Source organism: Gymnodraco acuticeps, unplaced genomic scaffold (assembly GCF_902827175.1).
Source record: "Gymnodraco acuticeps unplaced genomic scaffold, fGymAcu1.1, whole genome shotgun sequence".
NCBI lineage: Eukaryota > Metazoa > Chordata > Actinopteri > Perciformes > Bathydraconidae > Gymnodraco > Gymnodraco acuticeps.
In genome coordinates, this window is record NW_022990683.1 from 480,364 (window position 1) to 493,097 (window position 12,734).

Here is a 12,734-nt window from a genome sequence, read left to right on the forward strand (position 1 = left end):
ACAGAAAGCATTCATGTGTCTAGTGTAGCAGACAGGCGTCCAACTTAGGGCTGCAACAAACTTTCTCTTTTTCTAATACTGATATTCTGAACAATCTGTGCTGTTGTATTTGCTGTAAAGTGTCTCTACTGTAGGCTATTTTTATTATATGTAGCCTACAGCACTTTGGCTCGACCAAAAATCGTTTATAAATGTGCTATATAAATAAAACTTGATTTGATTTGAACAAACGACTAATTTGATAATCGATTAATCTATCGATTAATGAAACGATTATTCGACTATTCGGACTATTATGCCTTGCACAATTTCTCAAACGCTCTTATTTAGCCATCAACTTTTAGATGTAGCTTGAGGTTGTTTTAGGCATGTGGAAACTAACAATGAAGACAATAAAGATGAATACTTGATTCAAAAATACATATATTATTAAATTAACTAAACACATTTTGAACAAAATTAACATTGCTTTTTATTTTAATTAAATACATAATATTTCACATCAAAAGAAACAACAATGTTTTAACAAATCGTATTAAATAATGTGATGACAGAACTGTAAACAGAATAGCTGAAACTTTAACAAACTAAATACCTCAGTTACCTCTAATCATTAACCCATGTTTGTATAATTGAATTAACTCCGTGTGTTGCTGCTAGCATACATAACACCTGACGTGGAAACGTTACTCGTGGATGGGGATAGAGAGCTACTAGAGAGACAGTGGAACCCGGTGCATTCCTCCGTCTGAATGTGGAGCACTTTTGCTAAATGTTTAGACAAATTGCTCGTGTTACCGCCCTTACATGCTAAACTCTTATTGCACTTTTGGCAACGAGCATTGTCCACATCGAGACGGGTAAAGTTTAACCACACCTCGGAACGCGTTCTCTCCGCCATCTCCTCCGTGTGTGTGTAAACTGCCCCGCCCCCTCGCACACAGACGGGGGAGAGAGAGAGATCTCGTCTGATCGAAAATACATCATAGACGCATTTGTTTTTCTTTTTGCATATTAGAAACTAGTTGGCGAAACTAAGACTGCGATATAATGTTTTTGAAGCAATAATACATGACATATATTTTTTAAATGTCTCCAGTACCGATAAAAAGACCAATAACGTTGGAGCTTAACGGCGCGTAAAACACACGTGATGACGTCACCAACGAATCGACGACTGGCAACTAATTTGGTAATCGATTTTAATCAATTAAGTCGATTAGTTGTTGCACCCCTAGTCCAACTGGACCAGAGAGAACATCTGCACCATATCTCAGGCATTTGTCAAAATTAAACAGCAGTTTCTTGATGGAATATTCAGCTAAAATAAATCCACCAAAACCCTAATTAGAATGAATCCTCCATTCAGGTCATACTTTATAGTTAGTCGTCTTCACTGCTACTAGTTTAGGGCTTTCACTTGATTTGGATTCCCCTTTTGGCCTCTCAGTGTCCCCCATGCACATACAGGCTAAGCCAGTTGGCCTGCCACTCATCAGGAATATGCAGATCAATCTGCTAATTAGTTGCATAGAGTCATTAAGGCTGAGTTAGAACACATGGTTGGCTCCCATGCAGGCATGATAGCAGAACCGGGCACACCAGGTCACTGAAGTCAACTGTAGCTCTAGGGCACATTCCCAAACACACTTGCATACTTTTTTTTTCATCCATTTTTGTCAAATGCAAATTAGTCAACACATTTATTAATAGGGATTAAAGGAGATTAAACATTTTGCTAGACAAGGGACATAAATATGAATGAAGTATCGTTGGAACCCTTATTTATGCTGATAATATCAACCCCAATTTTGCCCGGTATTTTCTATAGACATTAAGGCAATTATGTCCTTGATTGTTTTCATTGTTAGGACAGGGTTTGCCTCTCCCGTGAAGGATTCAAATTTGATACCCATGGAAAATATACTATAAAAAAAGGATACAGAGGAGACGTGATTAAGGAGACATAAGCCATTGGTTAAATGCATTTTACATAATGGGGGTCGGACAACATTGTTGACTGTCTTCTTTCCTCTTAAACAACTTGATATAAATCCTTACAGTTTGTTTCACTGCACCGTCAACAAAAATAAAATGTTTCTCTTACTCTATTGAAAGAGAGTTCAAGTTATATCATATCATATGCATAGTTACTTGCTTTATTATCATTAAAACATTTAAATGAATGCTGTATTATTTAAATACTCTTGCTGTTTCTACTACTAAGTAACTCTAAACAACAGAATGCTTCAGCAGCCATCGGAACACATTTTTCCCGGATGGGAGCTTATTGATCCACCGTCCTATCATAACCCTCCTCATTCCTCAACCACTCCAGCCCAAGGACTGTTGTACGTTTAGTGGCATTGCATATTTTACCCTGCCATCTGGTCAGCCCTGCCTGGCACCGCGGGGGGCCTCCTCTCCTCCCATATTCATATCCACTAGCATATTGTTCCCACTGCTTTTTCTCCAGCGCAGCCCCAGCACTCCTTTATTTATTTCTACAGAACAGGCTGGATAGCAAACCGCCCCCCCCAAATGGCGGCTCTTCCAGTTGTCCTATCAAGTGTAACCTGGAGGCCCCTGGTAGAGCAATTAGAGCGGCCTCCCTGCCCACCTCTTGTAATGAAGCCCAGCACATTCTGGAATCTATAGCCCCTTTAGTCTCCCCTAATGGGACATCATTATTGTCAAAGAAACAATGTAAATGGATATGAACATACTCATTAGCCAGTCGCAGGGAGAAACCTTTGCCGCTCTCCCACTTCCAAACACACACATACTCACACACACAGATCTGAACCTCCTCCCTTCAGCTTCTGCTGACTGCTGCTCCAGCCAGCTTGCTTTATTCCTCTGATAGCGTGTTTGTTTGTGTGCATATGTGTGTACCGACGGAGACAATGTGCATGTCTTACCCCTAAGGTGAGAGGGGTATGGAATGAACATGAATGATTCCATTATTGGCATTCACTCAGTGTTTTCTGCAGATGTTAATTGTTGCATGGCTCTGTGCCCGTAAGTGAAGTGTGCTCAAGTTCTCACCCCAGTGCTTCTTTGCCTACCTATCCCAGGGTGCACCAGTGCAGCGATCCAGGTCTCTGTCCCCAGCCAGCAGTGTGGAGTTGGGAAGAGGGGCGGAACAGAGGATTCAAGACCTTGAGGAGCTGCTGCAATTGAAGGTAACTAGCTTAGAGGGACGAATACTCCTAATATATTTTCCTTTTCTCTCATCAGCTTTAATCAATGTATCCCCTACTCTTCTTTACAGTCCTTCTAACTTTATGTCTTTTGATTCCTGCAGCCTACAATCATCATTCGTTGGTCGTAATATCACCGTTTCCCCCAAATTCCAGTGACTTACCAGAAGGGATTGTTTGCTGAATTGGGCACATTCAATGACATAGTGGTGTCCAGCTGATAGTGTGGAGAAATACACAGACACTGCTTGTTGCGCCGGCCCTCCACTATCTTACATATGATTGCTGCTATCAGATGCTGCGCTGTTCAAAGGTGTGCAGCACTGTCACAGTCACCGTCTCCAAAGGGTTCAATTGCACTGCCGCTGCCACTGCCTCCTCCATGACCTTCTCTTATAGTGTCTTTCACACACAAATACGTATGTTTCCACTCACAAACGGAGCGTGCGTGGGCAGTGAAGCAGCAGGAGAGGAGCTGCTCTGGTGGAGAAAGCATTTTTTTCCTTCACCTTAAACGAATCAGCTTTATTGGTCCTTTAACCTTCACATGATCTATGACGTCTTTCTCCCATTATTCTTCATTCCCATGTTCCAGTTAAATGCAAGAAAAATACCCTAACTTTCTCTTATTATATATCGGAATAGTATCTATTCCACTGACACAAACCTCGTTTAATTTGACTTTACCAAGAAGCTTTGCTCCTTTCTTTCTCCTTTCCATCTTGCAGGCTGACCAGTGAGTGAGTGAGTGAGTGAGTGAGTGAGTGAGTGAGTGATTATGCAGAGGTCATCTCCCTTTGAACACAATCCCAGAAACACATTAGGCACCATTTTCTTGTCAGATCTGGAGTGTCTGAATTACATCACTGGCAGACACCTAGTCGGACGTTAATGCTCAGTGTGGATTCAGCCCACACGCATGACTGTCTTAGTTAATGGTGCCATTTATGTGTCTCCCAGTTGAGGGGTATTTAGCAAAGGTATGCACTGGAAGTCTGTGATTGGCATCTAACATCAGTGGCCACATGAATAAAAGCATAAGTTCAGAGTGTGATGTAGTGGTTACGTCCTTTGCTTTGATCTGGCATTGAGCAAAATGACCTCCATCAGCTACATCTGCGACTACAGTTCATCACTCAGTCCAGTTCGACGTTCTCCACTTGATCCTTTCCAATTCTTTCCAAAAGACTGCCTTTCAAATTGGGTACACCAGCCTGTACCATTGACATTTTGACCTTAGCGTCTAACTGCAGCAGACAAACAAACAATTCTCATAATAATGGCCTCTTTTTTCTCTTCCGCACACTTTCAAGTAAACAGTAGCTGTTGCTGTGTAATTATTTTTCAGCTTGAGAACGTCCACAGATGTGTATGCTGGCTGAGTAAGGGGGTGTATTGATCTGTGGGCAAGGGTCTGTGGCCTGATGACCAGAACTGGGCTGCCCAGGGGAAGCGCTGTAAGGAGCCTGGGAAGCCATGATGTGGCTAATGCCCTGCCACTTGCTCCATCCTGCCCTCCCTCCACCCCTCCATCAGTCAGCCTCAACTCTTCTGTGTCCTCCCCCAGCTCCTAGTTCCACCCGTTAACACTGCCCTGGTCTGGCCCCTTTCATTAGAGCCTTGTTTTTGAGAGGTTGGGGGCAGCTTGAAGGGGCCGAGGATGTCTTGCAGATGTCCTCTGTGAATAATCCGCACCAGGAAAAATCCATACTTGTCACATTGTGTGTGTGTGTGTGTGTGTGTGTGTATGTGTGTGTACCTGTTGTGTGTCCGGTGAATGTTTGTGCGCTCTCCCTGTTCTCTTTGTCCTTGTTAATAATAACAGGGCTGAGGGCCCGCATTTCCCTCTCTGCAGGGCAGCCGTGTCATATCAGCAGTAAACAAGCTCCTTCCCTTCAGAAAGCGCTCGACAACTCTCCCCAGCCCTGGCCACTCAAGCAGAAACCTGTCCTGCACTCTTCCTTTCACTTTCTCTTTTGCGCTGCTCTCTCTCTTCCTTTTCCTTCTTTTTTCATCCGACGCCTTTCTCTCTGCCTTTGCTCTCTTTCCACCCCTGTTTGTCCTGCCTTTTTGAAAGTGTTTTCTCCATCGCCCTCGCTGTTAAGGTCAGTGTGATGGGGAGGAGGGGTGCCCCTGACAAGAAAAATCTATATGTTGCTTCCCTTACTCCTTCTTTAAAGCCGGAGCCCAATCTTGCAGGGTTTTAATAGCTGTCAACAACAGTGTCAGCAACAACCCACCGCTGCAGCCCCCTCCAACACAACACATGCTGGTCATCAGTTAGTAACTCCAGTGAGTGAGTTTCGAGTCTGTGTCTGCTCGGTGTTCTGTGGCATCATTGACTCGTGGTATAAATGTCGTCCCTTAATGATGTCTCAGTTGCCCGGTGAGAGTGGAAGCACTTGTCGGGGAGAAAGGTGAGGAAAAGAACCTGCTGCTTTCTGTCAAGGTGTTTCAGCTGTACACCAGTTTAAATATGTATAGGGTGAGGGGCTTTTCTCAGCTTCCCTGCCACACTGCTGTGCCGGTGTGAATGAGGCCTACTCCGCATTTCAGTTAATTTATGTTCCATTTGACATGTACAACTTTTTGAGAAATAAATATCTTGTCGCTGTGTGTTACAGATTGAGGAGAATGAAGAGCTGAGGAAGGCTCACGATAAGCGCCGTGAACGCCTGGGTCTGATTCAGAGCAACTACAAGACCGTCAGAGAGCAGCTGAAGGAGATGGAGAAATCAAAGGGCTTGTAAGTACAGTTCAAAAGTGACTTAAATAATGTGACATGTGCCTTATGCTGTGGTTCGGCCCAACATACAGTTTGTTTTTTGCGGCACCTGCAAGACTGTTGACATCGACTTGGATCCATCTTCATTTTCTTTTCATATATATAGAAACATTATATTTTCTAACATTTAGACTGATACTAATATATTTATGTTCACTTTTTGTATTAGTATTAGTTATTATATTAGTACAATTAAATTATATAATTGATATTGGGCTTAAAATATATAATAATATGTGATTGATTGATAATCTCCCAGAATACATGGACATATTGGTGAGCACGTAGTAAATGCCTAAAATCCCTCTGCATGCATACACAAAGTAACTTGGATGCCTTCCAGCTCCACCCAGCAGCAGGCAGCGAGAGACGTTTCTAAGCACATAACTCACCTTGCCTTATGTTGAATGCCCTTGTGAAATGCTACAACCCTCTGAAACTACTCACAAATAGTCTAAGGGACTCATTGCTCTCCACATGTTGTCTGACAAGACCTGAGTGCTGGATTTGGGAAAGTGGGAGAAATACCTTCCTTTGCCTTTGAAAAGCTCTGAGGTTTTAAGCCCAGTCAATTTGGGACGTTTTGTGCGCTTCTACGTCTCTTCTCCCTCAGCGTTCATTAGGATGTGAGAGCCAGAGGCTGGAGGTGTCTGGTCCTGGGGGGTGCAAGGTGTTTGAGAAGGCCTGTGGAGGGAGGAGGGAAGTTGAGGAGGGGCGAAGTCCATTTCCTGCCTCAACCTGTTATCTTCACCAGGAACCACAGGATTTTTACACAAAGCGGAAAATGTGCTGGAAACTGTCATTAACATGAAAGCCTTTCCTCTCTATTGTCTCCACCAGTCTTTGCCCACTTTTTCTGTTTCTTTTCTCCAACAGCATTAGTGAGTCAATTTAAAAAAATGTAACTAAAGGTGCATATGTTTGGTGGCCGCACGGGAGCTAAGTGTTGACCCCGTCAGCTGTTTTCTCTCCGGGTTAATTAAAGAAAACAGCAGTGCAATGTGAGCCCGTGTGAAAGTGAAGAGAGTGAGGGAGCGTGTTCAGTGCTGGGCTCGACTCGGCTCATGTCAGCTCAGCGCGGCTCAACAGCATGTGTCTCAGACAGTGGGAACAAAGACGGAGAGATGTAGAGAGAGAAAACTCTCAGAGTCTACATCAAAATGTGCTTCTGTTCCACGTTTTTGCAGGTTATCAAAAAAATGCTTTATGCATTGAAATAAATGCTTTGGTCAAAGACTGCCTTGATTTTGTGAGGGAAAAAAGTGTTTATGTGATAAGGCAATGGGGTTAAGGGTAGAAAGCTACCAAGACCTACAAATCCAGTTGTATCAGTGTCAGTGTATTTGTATTTGATTACTGATTTGACATACAATTGATGCAATAAGCAGCTTTGCCCTTTTCAGTCAGAGCCCTCCATGGCACCAGCCAGTCACTCAATGTTATGATCCTGGCATTCATTTGGCATTAAGCCCCATCCTTAAATAGCTGTTACACCCACTGGGGTAATGCCAGCCTGAATGAGAGACAATAGAAAATGACTTAAATACTCCCATTAGTGCTGGGAAATCAGGGCCCTAACAAGTCAGTGGGGATAGGCGTCGAGTCTCATTGCATTTCGAGCTTGTTAGGGATTTCCCTGTAGCTTCCATGCTGTGTTGTTGCCTTTTTGGAAAGATGCGGGGGGTCGTTTTTGTTCCTCTTTTGTGTGCAGGACCAAAAGATAAGACTACGATGTTCCTGCCCCCTTACATCCCACACACTTATGCCAGTGTCCTGGATCTGTTACCTTTACACTCAGGACATTAGAAGATAACACAATAAAAACATAGAAACACTTGTTATTGAAGTTAAAAGATGATGTACAACATTTAAGAGACGGATAGCCTTGCATCAAGACAGAGAAGAGCTTGTGTCTGAAGCCTGAGAAAATCTTGCCTATTTTTATATTTACAGGATTCTTTGCTTTTTTCTCTCTTTCAAACAAAGTAAACATACCATGTGGTGCTGGACATTTGGATCATCGTCATTAAGCATTGTTCTGCACTGCAAAAAGATGGACAGACAGTCAAAGGTTCAAAAGATTTTCCTACCATGAACAAGTAAACACATGATTATATGAACAGCAGGTCTTAAAACTATTGATTGCATCATAAGTAAAGAATACCTTCTCACCTGTACTTACAAATACTTCAGATAATATACAAAAATATATTGGTCTTAGACATAATTATTTGTCATGTCCCTCAAGATATCAATCTTTAACTCTTATTATCAGGGATTAAAAAATGGGTTGATTTATATCAGCTGCTGAATTACTTCACTAATATAAGTAACCAGTCCCACCCGTGATAGAGCTATCAGCCAATCAAAAAGCAGACGTAGCGTCCATTGGCTCATTAACATGCAGGTGGTGCGCAGTTAGCCAGTCCCAGTGAAACCACCCTGCCATTCACCATTACCACGATATTTTCCCAAAATGGCATGAAGGAGAGGGGGAAAAAGCCAACTTCGTATTTATATTAGAGAAGGGAAAAAGTTTTTTAATCAGACTCGGGATGATGAGGGTGAGCAAATAAAATTAAAGGTTATTAAAGCATCCGTACTCTGATCAAAGTTGCGCCCATAAACAGATTCCCCCTGAATCGGAGCAATTAGCCGCAGCAGCGTGGAAAAGTTCTCTCTATTTCCTCCTGCTTAATAATGGAAACTAGGATACCATTGGGGAGGAAGCACTGAGGCCTGAAGAAGATAGCTCTCTCATGGTTTCGTGTTCAACAGCTTTTAGGCCCACTGTAAACAAATTAAAACGCTTAAAAAACCTTTACCATGACTTAATAAAGCTTCATACACCTTTCATAAGGAATGCAGTTGATACATTACATATTTAAAAATCACAGAGAGAGAATTGAAACAGAGCTGTGGGTAAAATATCATGTACTTTTACAGCTCTAGGCGGTCTTAAGATGGCTCGGGGTGTGCTTGCTGTAGAATGAGCAAAGTGTATCAATCTCTGTGACTACACAGCAAGATGATCTATTAAGTAGGTTTTTCACTCTGGGAAACTAACCCTAAACCCACAGATAGCACACATATTCACTCATGAACACACACTACCAAGAAGTTCAAGGGCTCTAAATTGCTTACAGGGGCATTAGCGGTATTAAATGAAAACATTTGCTCTTCCTCAGTAGCCTCCAACTCCCGGGCACTAGGGTTTAAGTAGCGTAGCGTGGCTGTGTCTGCACTGACAATAATGACCACGGGAAAAGAGCCCTTTGCAATAGTAGGGACCCCACAATCCATTTCCAAACCGTTAGCTCATTGATTGAGTAAAACTGTAGAATGTGTTTGAGGGTGACAAAAATGGTATTATGTGTGTTTTTGAAAGGCTGTTTAGAACTGAATGCGTCATGACTCATTGACGATGTGAACAGGGATGCAGTGGACACCTGTAGAGACATTGTGTGTGTGTGTGTGTGTGTGTGTGTGTGTGTGTGTGTGTGTGTGTGTGTGTGTGTGTGTGTGTGTGTGTGTGTGTGTGTGTGGTGTGTGTGTGTGTGTGTGTGTGTGTGTGTGTGTGTGTGTGTGTGTGTGTGTGTGTGTGTGTGTGTGTGTGTGTGTGTGTGTGTGTGTGTGTGTGTGTGTGTGTGTGTGTGTGTGTGTGTGTGTGTGTGTGTGTGTGAGTTCAAGTTCAATGCAGGGGGCAGCCACTGAGCACAAAGTGTCATTAAGTATTCATAAGTGAGGTGTAGACATTTGAATGACCTCGTTTGCGAGTGTGTGTTTTTCGCCATTATTTACATTTGCATGGCACACAGGGAATGGTCCGACGCCCTGCCACACGGGCAGGGCCCTGGGCTTTAACAAACATGCATACGTGTGAACATGATTTGCCACCGAAATGTCAGAGTCAAGGCCTCTCATTTGAATACTGCTAAAGATGGCTGAATAACTAAAGCAGAGTGAGACTAAGGGGCCTCGATACCCCTTGTGAATTGACCAGAGGCAGCGAGATGATATACACCGCCAACAATCTTCCCTTGTTAGTATGTTTGCTTTACATGTTTGTGTGTGCTATAAGTGATCAATTTACATGTATGCTTTTGCTTGCCTCTACATTTTGTACTTTTGTCTCCAGGCCAGGTGGAAGGACGCAGCGTGCAGAACCGTGGCAGCTCAGACAGGAGAACAGTGACGCAGTGTGGAATGAGCTGGCCTACTTAAAAAACCTGAACAGGAAACTTTGCACTGAAAAGTAAGTCACCTGCTGTCAAAGTTTCCCACTGTCCCTTCTTGTTTTCTGGGTGTTAACATTTGAGTGTGCCCTTCCCAACTTCACAGCATCCACCTAGCCCTCCACATCATTACCAGCCAGCAGGGGCCAAAGCAAGATCATTAGACTCTGCGCTCATTTGTCAAATTGGCTGCCCAAAAATTCACACATAAAAGTGCAGGAAGAAAAATCACATTATCAGAATCCCTGGCTGTGTCTTTGTGAAATAATTGCATTTTTAATGGAACATTTATGCCAAACTGTGGTCCTATTGCTAAGTGAGTGTCAATAAGATACTTTATAGCCTATTTAATTTAGTAGTCTGTAATCTGTGGTAGTGTTATTAGCTCAAATGTTGACCTAGTAGTGATGTTAGGTCAACAGCTGTCACACAGCACAACCTTCAAAAATACATAGAAATTAGCCACCCAACCTGCAAACTGCTAAATGTATACATTTTAGTAGCAGCGTTTTTAAACCCTAACCCTAACCCTAACCCTAGGGCAAGGACTGAGTGTGAGATGTAAGCTGTGTGTTTGAGTAAGAGAGTAACGCATGTTTCTGTAAACCATTAATAACTAACTCAGAAGGCTGCCACCTTTTGACGTGATATCTTTCAAGTAGTCCTACCTCAATTCAACCTGCTGGACCCACTCAGAAAGGGGAGTTTTTCTTACAAAGTGACTTTTTGCAAGTGATGTTTTTCATTTAAATTCTCTCTTGTTGGTTAGTTTTTCCTTCTCTCCTCCTTTCCTCTTGTCTTTGTGTTTGAGTCTGTGTCTGGCTGTAGTATAGCCAGTGTCTTGTTTGATCTAAAGAAGTCCCAGTAACCGTACATCTAAGGCTGACCCTCTATGATGCTACTAAAGCTTGGCCTAAAGCCACAGTCTTCCTCCCCCCTATCTCCCCTAGCCTTCACCTCTCCTCACCTATCACTCCTCTTTCCTACGCCTCTGTACCCTCCTTTTCCCCTCTTCCCACTTGTCTTCCCAGCCGCCTCCCTCCGGCCCTCTGTGATGCTGCAGTAGGCAGAGGCCAGATTTCTGGTACTTGCCCCCCTCTTCTGCTTTCCCCTCTGCTCACCCCCCTGCCCTGTCCTCCTAATCCCAGCTGAGCTCATTATGATATAGCCCGGCTGCCTCTCTCCAAGCCTGAGCTGTCCGAGCTAATTACAGGCTAGCAGCCCTGGTGCCGCCGCTGCTGCCTGTTAAGGGATGTCCATTCGTCTGCCTGCCCGGACACGACTACAGCCGAGCGGAGTTGAGCACTGAAAAGTCTTGGGCGGGGGGGGGGGGGTGAGCAGACTACAGTGAACACGTAGGGTCCATGGAAGTGACCTGTGAAGGAAACCACGAGGGATGGTGAGGGCTGGCCTCTTTCCTGATGGGGGAACTGGCCTGTCCTCGGGGGTTAGTGTTGATCCCCTTCATGTTCCCCAGAGCAGCTCCACCTCATCTCCTCCACTCCCACCCCCAGGGCCCCTCCTTACCCGGGTGGCTGGTGCAAAGTAAACTTGGCTAGGGTCTTTAAACTCGTACTTTAGAAAAAAAATCTCCATTCCAGGGCAGCCAACTGCACTCATGCAGCTCAGTGTGTTAAACTAAGCAAAAGCAAACTTCCCATCTCTATTCCACTCCTGTTTGGTTCATACCTGTTGTTGGAGAAGGAACAGAAACAGATGCGTTTCTTGGGACTATGGATAAAGAAAGCTTAATCACACAGCTTTACTTCCCTGCAATGCAAAGTTCTGTTAAGAGACCCCTGAAAAGGCAACGTTTGGCCAACAGTGTAACAACAACAGGGGTTTGTGGAAAAGCAGTTGCTGCTTGTTGTTTTGTTGACTCCATTAATGTTTGTATTTGTGAAGGTTATGCTGGATAAGTGTTAGCAATGATCCACTAATGGCTCATTAACTCCTGGAAGCTGAAGAATTTAGGGCCAAATAAAGACCTGTTATTAAGCTTTAAATGCCGTGTGGCTGTTTTTTCGAGGCGAGTCTCTGTTTAATCTCATTCGCTCTTCCTTATTGTCATGATATTGTGCACAGATGCTCGCTATCACCTCCGCCATATTAAGCATTTCTAAAACACTGTCTTGAGGCCCAAATGACCGTTTACCAGAATGAATATTGCTAGGCTAAGTCCTGCACAGTGGGTCCCCGCAGTGTTAAAGAAGGTTATGAAGCCCAGGCCCCCCTCTCATCTCTGCACTTGAAAAAGAGGTTGAGCCAGAAGGTGAACAGGGTCTGTTCGTCTGCTCTATCGGCTGATTCACTGGCTCTCTCATCTCTAATGAATTCAGGATGCAGTATGCATCAAAGTCATTTTTCTTGACAATATTTTTCAAGGAAATGAAAAAAAAACATTAGAAGGATGCTTTCTTGTGTTATGAGGATTGGCCGATACAGGTTGGCTGATATGCATATTATTTGGCTAGTGCATTTACTTTGTACAGTGGTTGTGGTGGAGGCGTG

At 43.6% G+C, this 12,734-nt stretch overlaps 1 protein-coding gene across 2 annotated transcripts in view; it reads left to right on the forward strand.

Moving 5' to 3' along the window:
- The window catches only part of cntln (centlein, centrosomal protein), an 88,951-nt gene that overhangs the window by 24,693 nt on the left and 51,524 nt on the right, over positions 1-12,734 (forward strand). For both annotated transcript variants that reach the window (XM_034230240.1, XM_034230241.1), the window contains exons 11-13: positions 3,078-3,185; positions 5,828-5,949; positions 10,127-10,243. In XM_034230240.1, the coding sequence (XP_034086131.1) occupies positions 3,078-3,185; positions 5,828-5,949; positions 10,127-10,243 (347 nt within the window). The remainder of the gene's footprint in view (positions 1-3,077; positions 3,186-5,827; positions 5,950-10,126; positions 10,244-12,734) is intronic.